This window comes from Daldinia caldariorum (genome assembly GCF_022478825.1).
Source record: "Daldinia caldariorum strain CBS 122874 unplaced genomic scaffold F4812scaffold_7, whole genome shotgun sequence".
NCBI lineage: Eukaryota > Fungi > Ascomycota > Sordariomycetes > Xylariales > Hypoxylaceae > Daldinia > Daldinia caldariorum.
The window spans coordinates 258836-273836 of NW_025953043.1; the positions used below are offsets into that span (position 1 = coordinate 258836).

A 15001-nucleotide genomic window follows, 5' to 3' on the forward strand; every position below is an offset into this window, starting at 1 on the left:
GGTTACTTATAATATTAAGGTTCGGTGCTATAATTTGCTAAGGATATGATCTTGCTGTCGGTTGATGTGGGGTAGGTAGTCTTTATAAAATCTGAACACCAGGTTCGAATTTGTGGACTTTACGGAATTGAATATTGTCGAGAACTTGTTGTGCATGTTTAAATATGGTTGGTTTGACTTAGTGGTTTACAATTCGACAAATGATGAGGTTTCTGAAGCCGTATATATATTCCTGCCACAACAGCTACACGCACCGAAAGAATGAGAACAAAAGATTGTTCATAAACTCGCCAGGTGTGCAATAACAATGCCATTGTTCCACAGCGCGCGCTTTCTGAGTTTGGATCGGCGTATCCTACGATATGCTTCGTATTCCAAGGAGTTCATGCTGTTTCTGAACAATAATCCCTTAGGGCCTACAGATCTTTATGATCACAGGGTCGACCACATATTTCACAGTTATCACATTAACTTTAGGACATATACTTTCCATTATCTGAAAACAGTTTCAAATATCGCGAAGGTAAGCTCAAAGAATCATCACGGTTATATTTGTTCTATCCCGTCTCTTCTTCTTTTTCAACTATTTAGTATTGATTCGTAACACTATATTTGTGCACCTGTACTCTTCCTTTCTACTCTTCAGGCAATAATACTCTGTGCAGATAGTTCTTCAAAAGATTGTTTACAGATGCTCACAAGGGTCATAGAGATAAAAATCTTATTAACAAAGGGGATGTTGTGCACTCACCCCTGGATGCTTTGTCTAAGGTACCTACCTAATCTAGACACACTCATCAATTGGTCACTCCTTCAGGATGGTTAGCACCCCATCTGAAGTTCCGGCGAACATTTCTATTTCGGTACATCTCCGAGATCTCATTATCAAGTTGCTCCCGTCTCTTGCGGATTTCTCTGCACTTTTTCGTTACTTCCCTGTCATTTAGGCCTATGTGCGTTTCGTAATACAAGTCCTTATGTAGGGCCTTGGCCTTGGCAAGCTCTGCCTCCAGATACTGAAGCCTTTCGGACTCATGGTCCGTAAATTCGAGGGTGCTTGGACCTTCAAGATTCTCGCGGTTACTGGGTTCTTTTGCGGACCCTTTCCCCTTTGTTCCGTCTCCTTTCTTACTTAAGCTTACGTCTGGAGTGCCTAGACAAGGGATAAGGGCGAGATTGGTGAGTCGAGCTATGAGTGTCTTCCTATTCTTGTCACGGTGGTTCAAGAAGCCCTCCACGTGACTCACCGTGATCTCCTTGGGCGGCTCTCGACGGCTCCTTGGGGGAACCATAACTTCCGGGAGGTGTTTGTGGGTAGGGCGCGTAATGACGTTAGCTGGCATTTTGCAAAGATACCTACCTAACCTAACCTATTGATCGAATACCTATTGAGAAGCAGAATGGTCTTCGAGGATCAATTTCGACTCTGAGAATGTGTTTCGAGTAGGTTGCAGGAGGCGTTAATTCGATACCTGGATAAGGGGAATAGCAAGAAATATTATATCGGTCTCTGCTTACGTAGAATCAAAGGAAGAAGAGACACTGCAATGAAAGCTTGGAAGAATCCTTTTCATGGAACCAGACCCTTTGAAGCGAATTTCTTTATGACTTGGCATAACATGATGTGGGAACCAAGACGTTTATACTCTAGGTAAACAATATATTTCAAACTTTCTTTGTCATACCAATATTATTGGTCTGGAACACAACAGGTGGTGTTTTTGAGCAATCCTAAATTGTTAAAATACCTCGCTATAGAAATGTCATGTTTCAAAATGTACCTAGGTGCGTTCTATCTTGATATGTTAGGTCTATCAATGGCTATTAAACATCATCGCAATGTTGAGCCTTATATACTACCTAATAGCCAAGCCTCTCTACCTCTAACGTAGTATAAAGTAAACTTGACTTACTAGGACCGACAGACCCTGAAGAAGCCCGAGTACACTTAAGTGCTAGATACTTCAGATTACCCATAGAATACAAGTGTGATACTTATAATATTGGCTTTGCAGCTCCTCTATCTATCCTATTAGGTATACGCGTCCGAGGATGACACATTCTCGGATTTTCCCTTTAGCTCCTGCACATAAGCCTCATTGAAATTATTATGCTCTTCTTGTACGTTTCCTCCCCGAGCCACTCCCTTCCCCGTCGACGCTCTGTCGCTTATTTGAACGATTGACATCGCGTTCTTGAAGGACGGAAGTGTCCTCCGGGACGTCTTCTGAAGCGTTTGTTAGAGGTAAACCAAGGACCTCTCTTGTTGAGAAACGCCGTTAGCTGTGGGCGTGAGACATCGCGGAGTGCTAGGCGAAATTGGTCGGCAGTCCATCCACTACCGTTGACGAATCGTACAATCATGGCTCGGATCTGATCGCAGTCCAAGTCGATATCTGTACCTACATCTAGTCTCGATTCTTCTCGGGTTAACTCCTTTAGACCCGGCTGGACAACCGATCGAATGATCGGACCAGGGCGAGCGTAGGAACGGATTCCGCATCTAGGTTGGGAGGTAAGATCAATATCTTGATCAACTTCGCCTATAGCATAAGCTTGATCTAGTACGCTTTTCATCTCGTCGTCGGTCTTTATTGGCTTGCTTCCAGCTATTTGCGAGATCATCTCGTCTCGGGTCTTGGGCCTACTTTCTTCTATTTTCTTCATGATCAGCGCGGTATATTGCTCGAGCTCAGTTGCGCTAAGATCAGGAAATACAGCTTTCTTTGCATTTTCTTGCTGATGCTCCTCAAGCTGAGTAATAATGTAGTCCATTAGGCGATCTCTAACATAGTTGTTAGGGACATCTGCAAGCATATGGTTCCGACCGAGCCGACCTTCAGGATTCCTGACTCCTCGCTACTACATGAATCACACCATGTGATTTGGCCACGGATCATGATGGCACTCTGTGGTTCCATGTTCGACGCCACTGCGAGGGCTTCAATCAACTCAGCATTAGACATGATGGACCCAGGTGCCTAAAGACAAGGTTAAGACCGAGAGCCTACGACTAAGGCCAAGATAAAAAGAAGGTGCAAGATCTTACCGCTCTAGATACTGAGAATGCCGTCGCAGGCTTTTCGTTGGGGTTAGGCTTGGATGTAGGCGGTCTCTTTTGGTCATTTAGAAGGACAGAAATAAGGTCCTCGAAAATTCGAATACAGCGATCAATAGGAACATTGCGATAAAAGTAACCCCACATTCCGGAAGTGAAGGAGTACAGAGACAAGTCGTCAAACTCTTTCTTTAGCTCAAGTTGGCGAGACGAGTTAATTCGCAACGATTATCTTCGTTGTCTATAAAGACCCCCGGAGGCCATGGCTACCTCGCATTTAAATGCGTCCATTTGCTCATCTGGGAGTAGACCATGTTCTTTGAGCTTCATGATTAATTTATTTTTAACTTCGGCCTGAAGCTACTTGGTTAGTTCTCGTGTCGTATGGGAGGGAGGTACCTTTAATGGGTAATATGATAAATTGGATGCTCACTTCTCGGGCTTGCTCCCGGGCTCTGTATGAAGCCAGTGCATCGTCGTGGTTATAGGGCAAAGACATGATTAATTAGGTACTAAACTACTCGCGGTCGTAGGAAAGAGGAATAATGTTCCGAGTTTGAATATTTAAACGAGTTACTTTTGGTAAATAGTGTCGTTATCCCTATTATTGTTAATTAACACACTCGCAAGGGAAGTTGGATATAATTATTACAACTCATTACGTAGAACGAGTCGCGTTTAAGCGCGATATGATCCCTTGAGACTTTCGCGCATCAACAAGGATAACCCCTTTTTTTTTAAGCGCGCTAAACAGATCGTCTCTTTAAAGACGGAGATCGGACGAAATATGGAATGCATTAAACAGAGCCTATATACCTAAAGAGGTAAACGGCTAAACGTACGAAGTACTATGTACACAACTTTAGACTTTAGTTGCCTTTTCCGCCTTTTCTGTCTTTCCCATCACCACCATATCCTCTCTATTATTAAACCGGCTCATGACGCGCAGTCCGTAGCGCCATAATATGCGAGTGGTTCAACAAAGTCCGCGATGGAGAGACAAGACGTGGTGTCTTGTGTCAGACTGAACGCGACCCTATCGTTGCAGCCTTGGTGAGGATAGAACGAGATACGACACTCGCTCCCAGCCGGAACTCCACCTATTACCGACTTATGCAGATTCGCATTCGGGACAGGGTCGCAATCGACGTCGCCTTGTCGTTCCACTCTATCTGCGACTGCGTTCGAGTTTGACGAGTTGCTGCAATCCTCGGTATCATACATGGTAAAAGACCATCCAAATACTGGTTGGAGAAAGACAGGAGCCGCCATTGCGACAAAGTGGAAAGCTGTTGATAAGCGCATTACGATGTTATGGTTGATTTAGGTTAGGTAACTATTTCCTCAGGTGGTGAAGTCGACATCGGCTTGATAATAGTTTGCAGGTCGTGGCGGGGCAAAGCGTTGAAGAACTGGCATCATCAACGAAAAGTTAGGTAAGAGGGGGATCAATAACTTTGTAGATGAGCCTTGTAGAGGAACTGATATTTATATTTTTCATTAAGTGAACTACTAATCCTCAGAGCATGATCACAGTAGATTTCCCCCGCAGCAGATGCGACGAGGCGCCACAAATATTACTGAAGATCGACAGAGCAAACGATACAAACACGACTCACGGTGTTTAAAATTATGGGCAAACTTACTCGTGTGACATTACTATTGTAATTCACTCAAGCTTGTGATTGACCACTACTTTAATTAAAATTCAGGAACAGACATACATCAAATGTTGTGAAGATCTGATGAAAAATGGTTTCGATTCACGCTAATAGAAGGGGTACTTAGAGTTACCTAAGGTAACCTTCCCTAATGCTAGGTTCATACGCGTCCGCCCGTGACTGTTCGAGCGAATTCATAGTTCCTATCCGGGTACTACTAATAGCATTTTCGAATTGATACAAAGTTTCCCCGTTCATTATTGGGGCTTACCTCGTGCAGTCAAAGATGCCTTGCGAATAATTCGGTTAGCTGGAACTGCGAGAAATCCAACATAGATAATCGGAGGATGCGATAGTTAAAAACGCCGGGATACGAGCCCCCCTTTTCGCGCATTTAGTGTGCTCAACTTCCTTATAGCTTATGACTGGCGTTACGATAGTACGGGCGTAAAAACACGACCAAGTGGGGAATAAGGGATGCTGGGGTCATATGGAATTAATTCGTGTAAAACCTAGAATACACTGCGAGCATCAACTTCAACCTGGCGGGTACCTTACAGGACGTGCAATTCAAATGCCAGCCAAACATGCAAGATGCGTCGGGAAAGTCGATGCTTGTTATACATGAATGCATCGAGCATATCATAGTAATAGGCTGTGTAGTATAGGAATAAACCCGAAACCTATCGCAGTCCCTTCGTATGTCCTCACACTAACCATTTTTTCCTCTGGGTACCGTTTCATCGCTTCATTTCCACTTGACGATAGCGTCGTTGATGCCCGGGACCTGAGCTAGAAGCTGTCTGGCCCAGAGTTCGGCTTGGGCCTGCTTCATGCCCGCGAAGAAGTCGTTATGGCGGATATGGTCGTACTTGATCGGGGGACCCTGGCGGATCTCCGCCGGGGTCGAGCCGTCTCGGGCAATTCGGAACTCGATATCCGCGCTGCCTTCCTGTCGCACGGCGAAGACGCTGATGCGCGCCGTCAGGGGATAAGTCTTTGTGAGGCCGATGTGCACGGCCTGGGCGCGCAGATGGCTGCCAGCGGGGTTTTGGAACACGAAGGACTCGGCCGGGTACGCGGAGGTGTCGCCGGGCCAGAGCAGCTGGCCAGCTTCCTTCTCTTGCTCGACGCTCTCCTTCTCAGCGACATTCCCCTTTTGGGTGATCTTCTTCTTCTTGGCGTTCTTCTTCTCGGCGTTTTTCTCTTTCTCGCGCTTCTTGCTGTTGGCGTCCGTTTTGTGCGTCTCGGCGTAGAGTTTCTTGAAGTCGTCCGGGAGTGCTGCGAATTCTTTCTTGGAAAGCTGCAGGGGGGAATGCGATGTGGATGTGCTTTGCTCGCTTCGTCCCTCCACGTTGTCGTTGGGCTTGATTGATCGGATAGGCATGTCTAATTCGAAGCGAAGATTCGTGTACTTACTTTCCTGAGGCTGGAAGTGTGATTCTTCGGTAAGATTCGAAGATGGTTGGCATACTGCTTCGCCTTGGGAAGGCGGAGTGGGTTGACCGGGAAGATCTGAAGATGAATCCATAGTGGATATTGACTGATGACCTTTCGAGACTCGCGACTTCCTGAAGTTTATACAGTGAGCTTACTTTCTTAAACATATTATAGCAGTCGTGGGTTCCCACGCGGTGTGTGTAGACCTACTTTCGGGGACCCTTTGAGGTAGCAACTGGTGAAATGTCACGCTTTCTTGAGTAGGGATGCTGAGATAAACTTGGATCGCTAGAAGATCGAGAAGATGGTACCGGTCTGGGAAAGGGTTCTGGACCTTGGACTCGGTCAAGACGGTATTCAGGTTTGGCAAGGTCAAATAGATCAATAAAAGGTAGTTCATCCTCTGTGTCACGTTGATTTAAGGCTTTCATCTTTTTTGTCTGAGCTTTGCCATCGAGTGAATCTGCCATCTTGAAATCGGCAGTGTGCTACTACTTTTAGTAGAAGCCTTGCTTATGACGATGGCAGTGATGTTGGTAGATGAGTTGGAATTAAATTCCCACATCTAGGAGGTACCTAAGGTTAGGTAGTTTGCGATTTTAAAAGTAGAGTCAATACTCACAGCCTCAGGAGAACCTTCCGGATTGGAAGGCGGGATGTTAGGTTGGCCTGGTATTAAGGAGTGCAGCGACCTCAGTAACCTCAAGTAGGTTCTACATCAATACGGAGGGATCCAGCATGTTGCAAATTCTGTTACTTCAATATTTGTATATAGTAAATACCTGGGTAACTATCCTAGTCTACGCAAACTGTAAAAGGAGTCCTTGGAAGTTCGTCGACAGTCAGAGAACTACTCATACAATGGGATGATTCACGCAGTTCTTCTTTTAAGGATCGAAGGCTACAGTTAATGTTTCCGACGAGCCACGAATCAACGAGATATTGTTTTATACTCTGGTCAATGAATAGGTAGGTGGGTACCTAATGAATTCAATTTCACTTTTGTGGGTGGGGGTTATAATCTCCTATCCCCATGCATGCGACGTCTACGTCTGAGGCGTTGATGCTTTGAACTACAACGTTACCAGCTCCGAATCTCACCATTGAGCCGTCCACTCTAGATTCGTAACCACTAGGTAGCCAACTGAATGACTTCAAACCGTCCTCCGGATCGGTCAAAAAGGCCAATACGTAGTCTTGCATCGTCTCTGCCACTTGCCTCTGAAAGTCTGTAGCTCCACCTGTAATGTTGTAACTTCCAAAGATCATGGGAAGATCAGCACCATGATACGCTCCCATCCAAGAAAATGGAGTTAGGTTCGAGTAATTTCCGGCGTATTGGTAACGATATGTGGTGAGATTATTAGCATCTCTGACATTTGAAGAGTTGAATGCGGGACAAATAAAGTCGTCCAGTGTTCCTTTGTCAACTTCTGTCTTATTGGGCCCCTGTATCAAGTTATTAATAGGGTAGGAAATAAGGCTTGATTGCTCGTTCGAAGTGTCACTGATGAGTGCTGGTACCTTCGAGATGAGACGTCTTTCGGCCCTTTCTGTGTAGTTCTTAAATATGACTCTGTCGTCAGCGGTAGGTCGAAAGAACAAAGAAGGCTTCTTCTTTTTGTCCCCATAATGTCCGACAAAATTTGTAATTAAATTCACAGGGACCTGTCTCATACATTCCACCTCAGCTTTAGCGTCGTCTGGAAAATCGCATCCCAGCTCCTTAGCAACATACGTAAAGTTTGTTTGCAAGGCGTTGTCCCCTTGTGAAAAAGTACGCATTGCTGTCCCAGACATCAGGAAGAACCCGGCGGCTAGCGGCTCTTCATGATATGCGAAGTTCAAGACGTCTGCCGAGACTCCACCGGCAGAGTGGCCCCATACGGTGATACGTCTCGGGTCACCGCCGAAGGCTTCAATATTCGCATACACCCACTCAAGAGCAAGTCTCTGATCTAAAATACCGAGATCATTATCCTCGAGCCCAGCGGCATTCGGAAATCCAAAGATGTTGACCCTATAATTCATAGTAACCATAATGTGTTTTTGACTGCGGTTCACCCATCCTGCTGGTATGTGATAAGGGGCATCCAGGCCACCGCCCCTAAAGCTACCGCCAGGTAGAAATAAACCCACTGGGAGCTTATCTTGGGATGTAGGGTTGATAGGCGACCAAATTGCTAAGCTCAAACAGTCCTCCGCCGTGGTCTGCGCCATTTCTCCTGCGTAGTGACTTTGGTCACCCGTTGAGATGGAGAAGTCGGTGATATTTGCGTTCCATAGCGATAAATTGGATGTCAAATATTGAGGACACGAAGGAGGGAACCTGTAAGAATAGTGATGGACCTGTGAGGGACGGAGAGGCACGGGAGGTTTCCATCGGAGCTTGCCAACGGGAGGTTCGGCATACGGTATGTTTCGAAACTCCCTGACACCCTGGTACTCTGGATTTCGCAGACCGGTGTATTTCCCAGTTAGAGTGCCTACTGTCAGGCTAGGTTTGTCATCTTGATCGCACAACCCGCTAGCCGCGAGGATCTTCACTAAAGTATTAGCCACCAGGAATAATCGTTTCATCTTGGGCAAAAAAAAATGCGGACAGTTGGAATGATCATCGCTCTTGTATCTCCGTGGGGTTGGTTTCGGTCTTATATTTCCAGGTACGGTCAAGATATAATTTCCCCCCCTAGCGACGATAATTTCTCCCCAAAGGGAGTTAAGCATACTTGTAATCTGACGAAGATATGAGGAGAGACATCTAGTTGGCTATAACAATCCCATAACACAATCATGGTTCTACGTCTGGTATGTCGGCACTTGTAAATTTCAAGGAGCTTCCTTTCTGGTCAATATGACCCTATATGTGACTTTCATAGATGGAACCCTCCAAAGCTCTGGAACCTTGGGTACGTTCTGGGCGTTTGCTCTATTCATGGTTCCAATAGGCTAAATGCTGTCATCTCGCATCATTGGGGCGGCACCTGATAGGGCAAGATGTTTAAAGGTGCAGAAAGTACCACTATATAGATCACGGTTAGCCATCAATGTGAATAGATGGTTTATACTATAAGATATAGTTTCACGCATAGCCACTAAGATACGCGATCTGCCTAGCATACCAAAATTGGGCCAATAATCCTTATAGTCTTTCAAACTACATGAGTGCTATATTCCATAGAGTGGCTAGAGTGGTACCTAGCTAAAAGAAAATAGTTACAAGCATGTAATATATCATTGCCATTCTTGTATTTTATCTCGGTTATCTTGCGGCTACATTCAACGAACCCCTCCATGAAATCCCTCGGCAAGCGTAACAGCCCCAATTAGAAGGAAATTAGAAAGCTATTTATTAGAGGTACCTATATAATTGTTGCTAGAATGTAGCGTATAAGCCCGAAATAGTCTGACAAAACTAGTTCATGCCTTGAACATAGAGCTCTCTTCCGACAAGTGTTTAAATCCATTAGGGACACCCCTATACTTTAGTAATTCTAGGTATCTACGTTAGGTTGTATAACTTCCAATGCTTTGGAATCTAGACCAAGCTACAGACTACCATTTAGTTGCGGGATCGACGATTTTGGGAATATCACCGAGTCCCCCTCCATATAACTTTACGAAGAACACTCACAACTCGACGATTAGACCAATAGCTTTAAACTGGACTTGCTGAGGAGATACGGCTTACTTTCAGCTTGGATGCTGAGATGCGGATTGACCAATAATATTAAAGTAGCAAACATTTTGCTTACCCTGACGAGTCTGTTCGGACGTCTCTACTATTTAGGGTAAAGATCATATGTAAGACTCTAGATCGCATAAGAATATCAAGTGTTCGTTACACCGCGTTTCCTTGTCCTAAAGAAAGTGCAGTTGTTTATAGTAACGGGAAACAGCTAGGTAAAAGAGCTCAACGAGTAAGGCTGTCTGTAAGATCATTGAATCAATACTCCAGGTAATTAGATTGACAAGTGTCCGTAACATGAAGTTAGCCGGAGTGCATAGTAAACTCCATGGATTAATACTGATTATTGTGAGTCATATCCACGAAAGCCTGGGTACGGGTACCATCTCGGACGAACCGCAATTCGTAACACATACCTACATACCTCGTAGTTACCCCAACATACAGTTCCGAGTCGCACCACGTTCTTTAAATGCCGTCACGAAAACGCTGCTAAGAACCGCGAATTATCTTTAGTGGCCCAGCTTCAGCAGATTGTGTCCTCAGTTTAAGCATAGCTGTAAGCTTGACAAGACTACCTAACCTAAGGTATCTAAATAGGGGGTATTCAGCACACCGCAGCAAAGACTAAGAGTGACTGAGTCATATGAGAAGGTGAAAGTAATTAAGCCACCAATCTCACTGATCGAGGTGCGTTTGTAACACGTGAGAAATGATACAGGAAGTATGAAGTAGACCTCTCTGTATGAATAGTCTAACCTTCACTCGCGACGGATCAACCGAGGGATGTTCTCCGTCCCATCATGCTCGGCCGAGACCATCGAGATGTATGTATATTCGCTCACGTAGATATCCATCTCTTTTGATCCAGGTAAAATTTCCTAGGTCTATGCGAGTTTAAGACTTGTAAGATAAGCGAGCTATAAAGATGCGTGACGGGGCTTGCGCTTATTTTAGGTACTTATAAGGCAAAGAACAGATCTCCGGAAATACTCCACCGGAGAGCAGAGCTAATAGGCCACAAGCGTATGGTCCCTTGGGTTAGGTAGAAAATGTGTAAGATTGGGCTGAGCGCCACCTGCTACGTCACACACTCATATCCCCAAAAGAGAAGTCGAATGATTCAAAACGCCACTCTTCCAGGAGACATCGATAAGAAAACTGCAAATTGTCTTACATCTACCCTCTGATAGTCATAAATGATTCTTAAGCTCCTCATCCAGTTTATGATAGAAGATCACAATGAATTCGCCGATAGTAGAGGGGACGGATGAAGGACAGGAAACGTCTCGTCAAGCCAGATGTATATATCCGCCTAGTTGAGATGAGGCCCAAATCTCGTTAACGATATTACGGTGCAAGCGCCCGTAAACCAAAATGAAAATACTAAATATTCCATCCTATCGGAGCTTTTACGTGGGCTGATTCATGCTGGATAGTATGATTTTGATGCTCAAGCTTTGAGTCCCCCTTCAGCCTCATATGTACCTACCTAATACTTCTGAATCTGGCGCCTCGTTAAAATGATTTTGTATTTTATTAATTAGTTTCCTTGGTCATGTCTCATAAATGGTACGGTATCTGTCTAATTGTAATTGGATCTAATACAAAAGAAAATGATCCGGTCTCCCGCACAGGAGGTACCTAGGTTTCTATTCGTACACATAACACCGCCCAAAGTCCGTCGTAGGCATCCCCTCCTTGGCTCTAGGGGCCCAGCCCAAGCCCATGTTCATTGTATCCTCTATAGTTGCCAGACTCCGCGGTACATCCGGCGCGTAGTCGAGCGCGATACCCAGAAACGTCCTGTTCCCATCGATCCCGTAAGTCCTCTCGTGCAGGTCTTGTCCCTGCCATATAGCCCACAGGCGATCTATCTGCGCGTGTAGAAGATAGAATACCGGGTCATTCGGCGTGCTGAACGGATCCGCCGCGTCGCGACCTACGAAGGTGTGCGAGTTGAAATGCCACAGGTCCTCGATGTTGTTCCTGAGCTCTTTGATGCTCTTGGATGCCACGATAGTCGTAGCGTTGGCCCACGTTAGAACGCCCTTGCTTGCCCCGTCGTAGAAATCTCGCGACAAGCACCGTTTGTTGGGTTGGTAGCCGTACTTGTTGGCCGGGTCGATGACCTCCTTTGCCACGGGACCCAAGCTGATCGTGAAGTCTTTGAAGGGCCCATCTGTTACGCAGCCGCCTCCCGAACCTGCGGGCATCGGCAGCGAGAAGTTACGTATAACCAGTCCGGGAAGGGTGACCTTATGAGGCTTATGTGGTATATGAGCGCCGTTACCACCAAAAGACGTCATAGAACCATCGAAAACCTTGGACTTGGACTGGTCTTCTGAGAAACGGGCCACGTCCCAGTAGGGCAGGTACCCTTTATACCCACACTCGTTACGCAGAGCCTGCTCCATTTGCCAGAGGAACAGACGATGCCATGGAAGGAGGTAGCCCTATAACGATTAGTTTACAAATATGGTAGAATAAAATATATATTAGATGCGCTTACTGATTGGTGGATTATGTTTGTTTGGTTGATGTGGGTGTAAGTGAAGTCATCCAGTCTGTTAACAGCGCCAGGCGCTAGACTCGTGTCCATCTTCGGTGGTTTAGCCGCCAGACATTTTACCGCCCGTAAATAATCTGCTCGTGTTGTGTCATCGAGGTTATCCCTGTAGCGGATGTTAGAAATAAACTCACGACAGGAGTTATATCTTTGCGAGTGGTTGTGCTGCTTTACCATGATTTGCGGATGGTGATGGTTCTCCTCGTACAACCGCGAGGCCCCAAGGATGCCCTGGTGTTTTTATGATATATATCTTCGAATCTCCTAAAGTCGTGTGGCATTGGTATTCCATTGTAGTGGCCCGGACCATGTCTAACAGGACCGGCGAGTACGGACTGACTTGCTAGGCCAGCGAGGGCTCCTATTATTAACCAATTCCAAAACAAATGCATAGTCTGCGAGAATCCGTTATGGAGGAAGGTATAAAATTTCCTTCAAGCCTGAGAAAATGAGAAATTGTTGCTCGTATTAGGGCTATTAAAAGAGACGATAACTCCCTGGGTTGCACTAAGACAACGACTTGTTTTACGGTTCAGGTGTCAGACGTACCTGTTATATAGGGAGTGGTTGATCGAGCCAGCATTCCTACTAGGGGTTGCTGTCGTGCGACAACCAGTATGACCGCGAGCCTCATTTTGCAAAATAATCCTGTGAGCTTATGGTGTTTCTAAGGTATCCTAGAGTCCCTGTAGCAGTTATCTAGCTGCGCCGCGTATCCGGGACCGATGATGGTCGGGATCAGAGATGGGCCTTTCTGACCGATTTACAAGCCGGTACAAGCCTGTGAGAAGATCGTATTTCAATAGATAACGTGGCGTTTTCTTCAGAGATGTTACCCAGGAGATCCCCCTTACAAGCTAATGCATGATGCATCTTTACACGTGCATCTGCATACTTCCTATGCGCGACGGTAACTTGCTCCTAGTGTCGTTTAACGTCTTCAAGTAGCTTATCCGTATTCCTACGAGTATCCACCGACGGGCATCAAGGGGCATCGAGGGGCGTCGAGGGGCATTGAGAGGGGGATCAAGGCGGCTTCGAATTCTCAGATCTGGATTCCGTCACCTCATAATTCAGCGACAATGACCTCATCCTGTAATGTAGGGATTGAAGGCTTGAAATAGATAGTTAACAACTAACAATAGAAGTCAATATGGTCTGATTATTTGGTGATACTAATCCCAACATGCCAGACTATCGGACGTCGAATTATTATATGTGTCTCACCCGAACGAGCAATGATATTCAGCGAGATTCCCTTTCGTGGCCTATCTTGACATCACGCTTCGGATAGCTGCTCGGGTATCAGGCCAATCAAAGTATTGTGCGATACCAGAATCACTTCAAAGGGAAGCATCGCCTTAGCCTCACGCCTCTTCAAGCCTCAAGCATCTCATGCCCATCTCTGAGGCTGACGGCTGCTTACCTCTCTTTCTGCGTAATCGACCATCTATTTCGACCTAATAAAAGATCGGGATGGTGCAGTGGATCAGAAGCTTATCTAAATATACCCCCAATCATGCACAATATCCTGGATTATCATGTTTCTGTTATCAACGAAGCTATCGCGGGATTGATTCCTACTTGTTACATGGGTAAGTATCACAGGGAGCGGGTTTCAACCTAACGCGCGTAACTCGAATAGAGGTGATTTCGGTAAGTTAGCATCCTTCGAGAGATACATTTTATTTTTCCTATTATGGCTAACTTTATTTCTGTCTGAGGAGCAGGATTGTCTCTAAATGCTCCTCTATCATCAGTCCGCAATGGACATCGGGCGGGATTACGTCGTATGGAAACTCTCAAGACGTATCGCGATAAAGACAGGTACCTAAGCTTGAAATATGAGCGTGGCACGTTTTGACTTACGCGTTCCATCGCACTGCAGCCATGATACTGGGAAGAATCGCTGGGCATTTTGTATCAGCAGAGTTGCTAAACCACCTCCTACGATCCTAACCTCCGGTCTCCGTGATGCCTAAGCGCTATGCGGTCGTTTATTCCCAAGATGTGTCGCCAACATACCTGCCTGAGAGGTACCTAAGGTAGGGAGTATACTCATAATACGAGCCGTCATCTTATACCATGACCGACAAGTGCAGCTGATATAAAACAGGTTCTTCCTGACTGGTGTAAGTCAGTCTTCTGATTTTCAGCCCCAATCTGCACTATATCAACGTCGATGTTCTGGCCAGTCTGATCACAGGATGAGCCGCCATACGCAAAACCTTCACCGTTTGTCGGCCAGGCTGTACTCCGCTCCGGCAGCGATTGGAAGCTCAGCTGGGAAATCCATGAGCGGGTAACGTCGCCTGTAAATATAACTTGCAGGTTATGGCTGATCTGGTACGACGGTCGGCTTTCTCGGACAACAAGACCTTTCTCATTGGCCGTAGACTGGCTTTTCCCTCCACTACGAACGCGGAACTTGACGCCTATCAATTCAATGTGATAGGTTTAGAATTGGTGCAACTTTCAGCGAGTTCGACATTTTAAGCCAAGAATAGTATTCATCCGCCGGGGGGATTGGCAGGAGGTTCTAGAAAACAGCTCGGCCCTTTTAGACTTGACATCTCCAACCTAAT

The 15001-nt window shown here is 45.8% G+C and overlaps 6 protein-coding genes across 6 annotated transcripts; all 6 read right to left on the reverse strand.

Moving 5' to 3' along the window:
* Positions 1-797: 797 nt before the first annotated feature.
* On the reverse strand, positions 798-1343 carry F4812DRAFT_458652 (uncharacterized protein; the record flags this gene model as incomplete). The annotated part of the gene is made up of 1 exon (XM_047937389.1): positions 798-1343. One exon carries the CDS (start codon positions 1341-1343, stop codon positions 798-800), a length of 546 nt encoding a protein of 181 aa, XP_047790535.1.
* Positions 1344-2030: 687 nt separating this feature from the next.
* Positions 2031-3109, reverse strand: F4812DRAFT_358944 (uncharacterized protein). The gene has a single exon (XM_047931818.1). It carries the CDS (start codon positions 2815-2817, stop codon positions 2170-2172), a length of 648 nt encoding a protein of 215 aa, XP_047790536.1. The 5' UTR covers positions 2818-3109; the 3' UTR covers positions 2031-2169.
* An 885-nt stretch (positions 3110-3994) lies between these two features.
* On the reverse strand, positions 3995-4330 carry F4812DRAFT_458654 (uncharacterized protein; the record flags this gene model as incomplete). The annotated part of the gene is made up of 1 exon (XM_047937390.1): positions 3995-4330. The coding sequence occupies one exon, from the start codon at positions 4328-4330 to the stop codon at positions 3995-3997; it is 336 nt and encodes a 111-aa protein (XP_047790537.1).
* Positions 4331-5467: 1137 nt separating this feature from the next.
* Positions 5468-6629, reverse strand: F4812DRAFT_458655 (uncharacterized protein; the record flags this gene model as incomplete). The annotated part of the gene is made up of 2 exons (XM_047937391.1): positions 5468-6290; positions 6370-6629. 2 exons carry the CDS (start codon positions 6627-6629, stop codon positions 5468-5470), a joined length of 1083 nt encoding a protein of 360 aa, XP_047790538.1.
* A 482-nt stretch (positions 6630-7111) lies between these two features.
* F4812DRAFT_425968 (alpha/beta-hydrolase) lies at positions 7112-9304 on the reverse strand. The gene has a single exon (XM_047933971.1). It carries the CDS (start codon positions 8884-8886, stop codon positions 7156-7158), a length of 1731 nt encoding a protein of 576 aa, XP_047790539.1. The 5' UTR covers positions 8887-9304; the 3' UTR covers positions 7112-7155.
* A 2093-nt stretch (positions 9305-11397) lies between these two features.
* Positions 11398-13034, reverse strand: F4812DRAFT_358972 (Di-copper centre-containing protein). Its single transcript, XM_047931819.1, has 3 exons — positions 12591-13034; positions 12360-12522; positions 11398-12303 (listed from the first exon to the last, which is right to left on the reverse strand). The coding sequence occupies exons 1-3, from the start codon at positions 12806-12808 to the stop codon at positions 11500-11502; spliced, it is 1185 nt and encodes a 394-aa protein (XP_047790540.1). The 5' UTR covers positions 12809-13034; the 3' UTR covers positions 11398-11499.
* Positions 13035-15001: the final 1967 nt, after the last annotated feature.

Coding starts and splice junctions, on each gene's coding strand:
- F4812DRAFT_358944 (XM_047931818.1), bottom strand. CDS start 2,817: ATGCTTGCAGATGTCCCTAACAACTATGTTAGAGATCGCCTAATGGAC.
- F4812DRAFT_425968 (XM_047933971.1), bottom strand. CDS start 8,886: ATGCTTAACTCCCTTTGGGGAGAAATTATCGTCGCTAGGGGGGGAAAT.
- F4812DRAFT_358972 (XM_047931819.1), bottom strand. CDS start 12,808: ATGCATTTGTTTTGGAATTGGTTAATAATAGGAGCCCTCGCTGGCCTA. Junction 12,523..12,590: donor ATCACCATCCGCAAATCATG/GTAAAGCAGCAC, acceptor CATCCGCTACAG/GGATAACCTCGATGACACAA. Junction 12,304..12,359: donor CAAACATAATCCACCAATCA/GTAAGCGCATCT, acceptor TAATCGTTATAG/GGCTACCTCCTTCCATGGCA.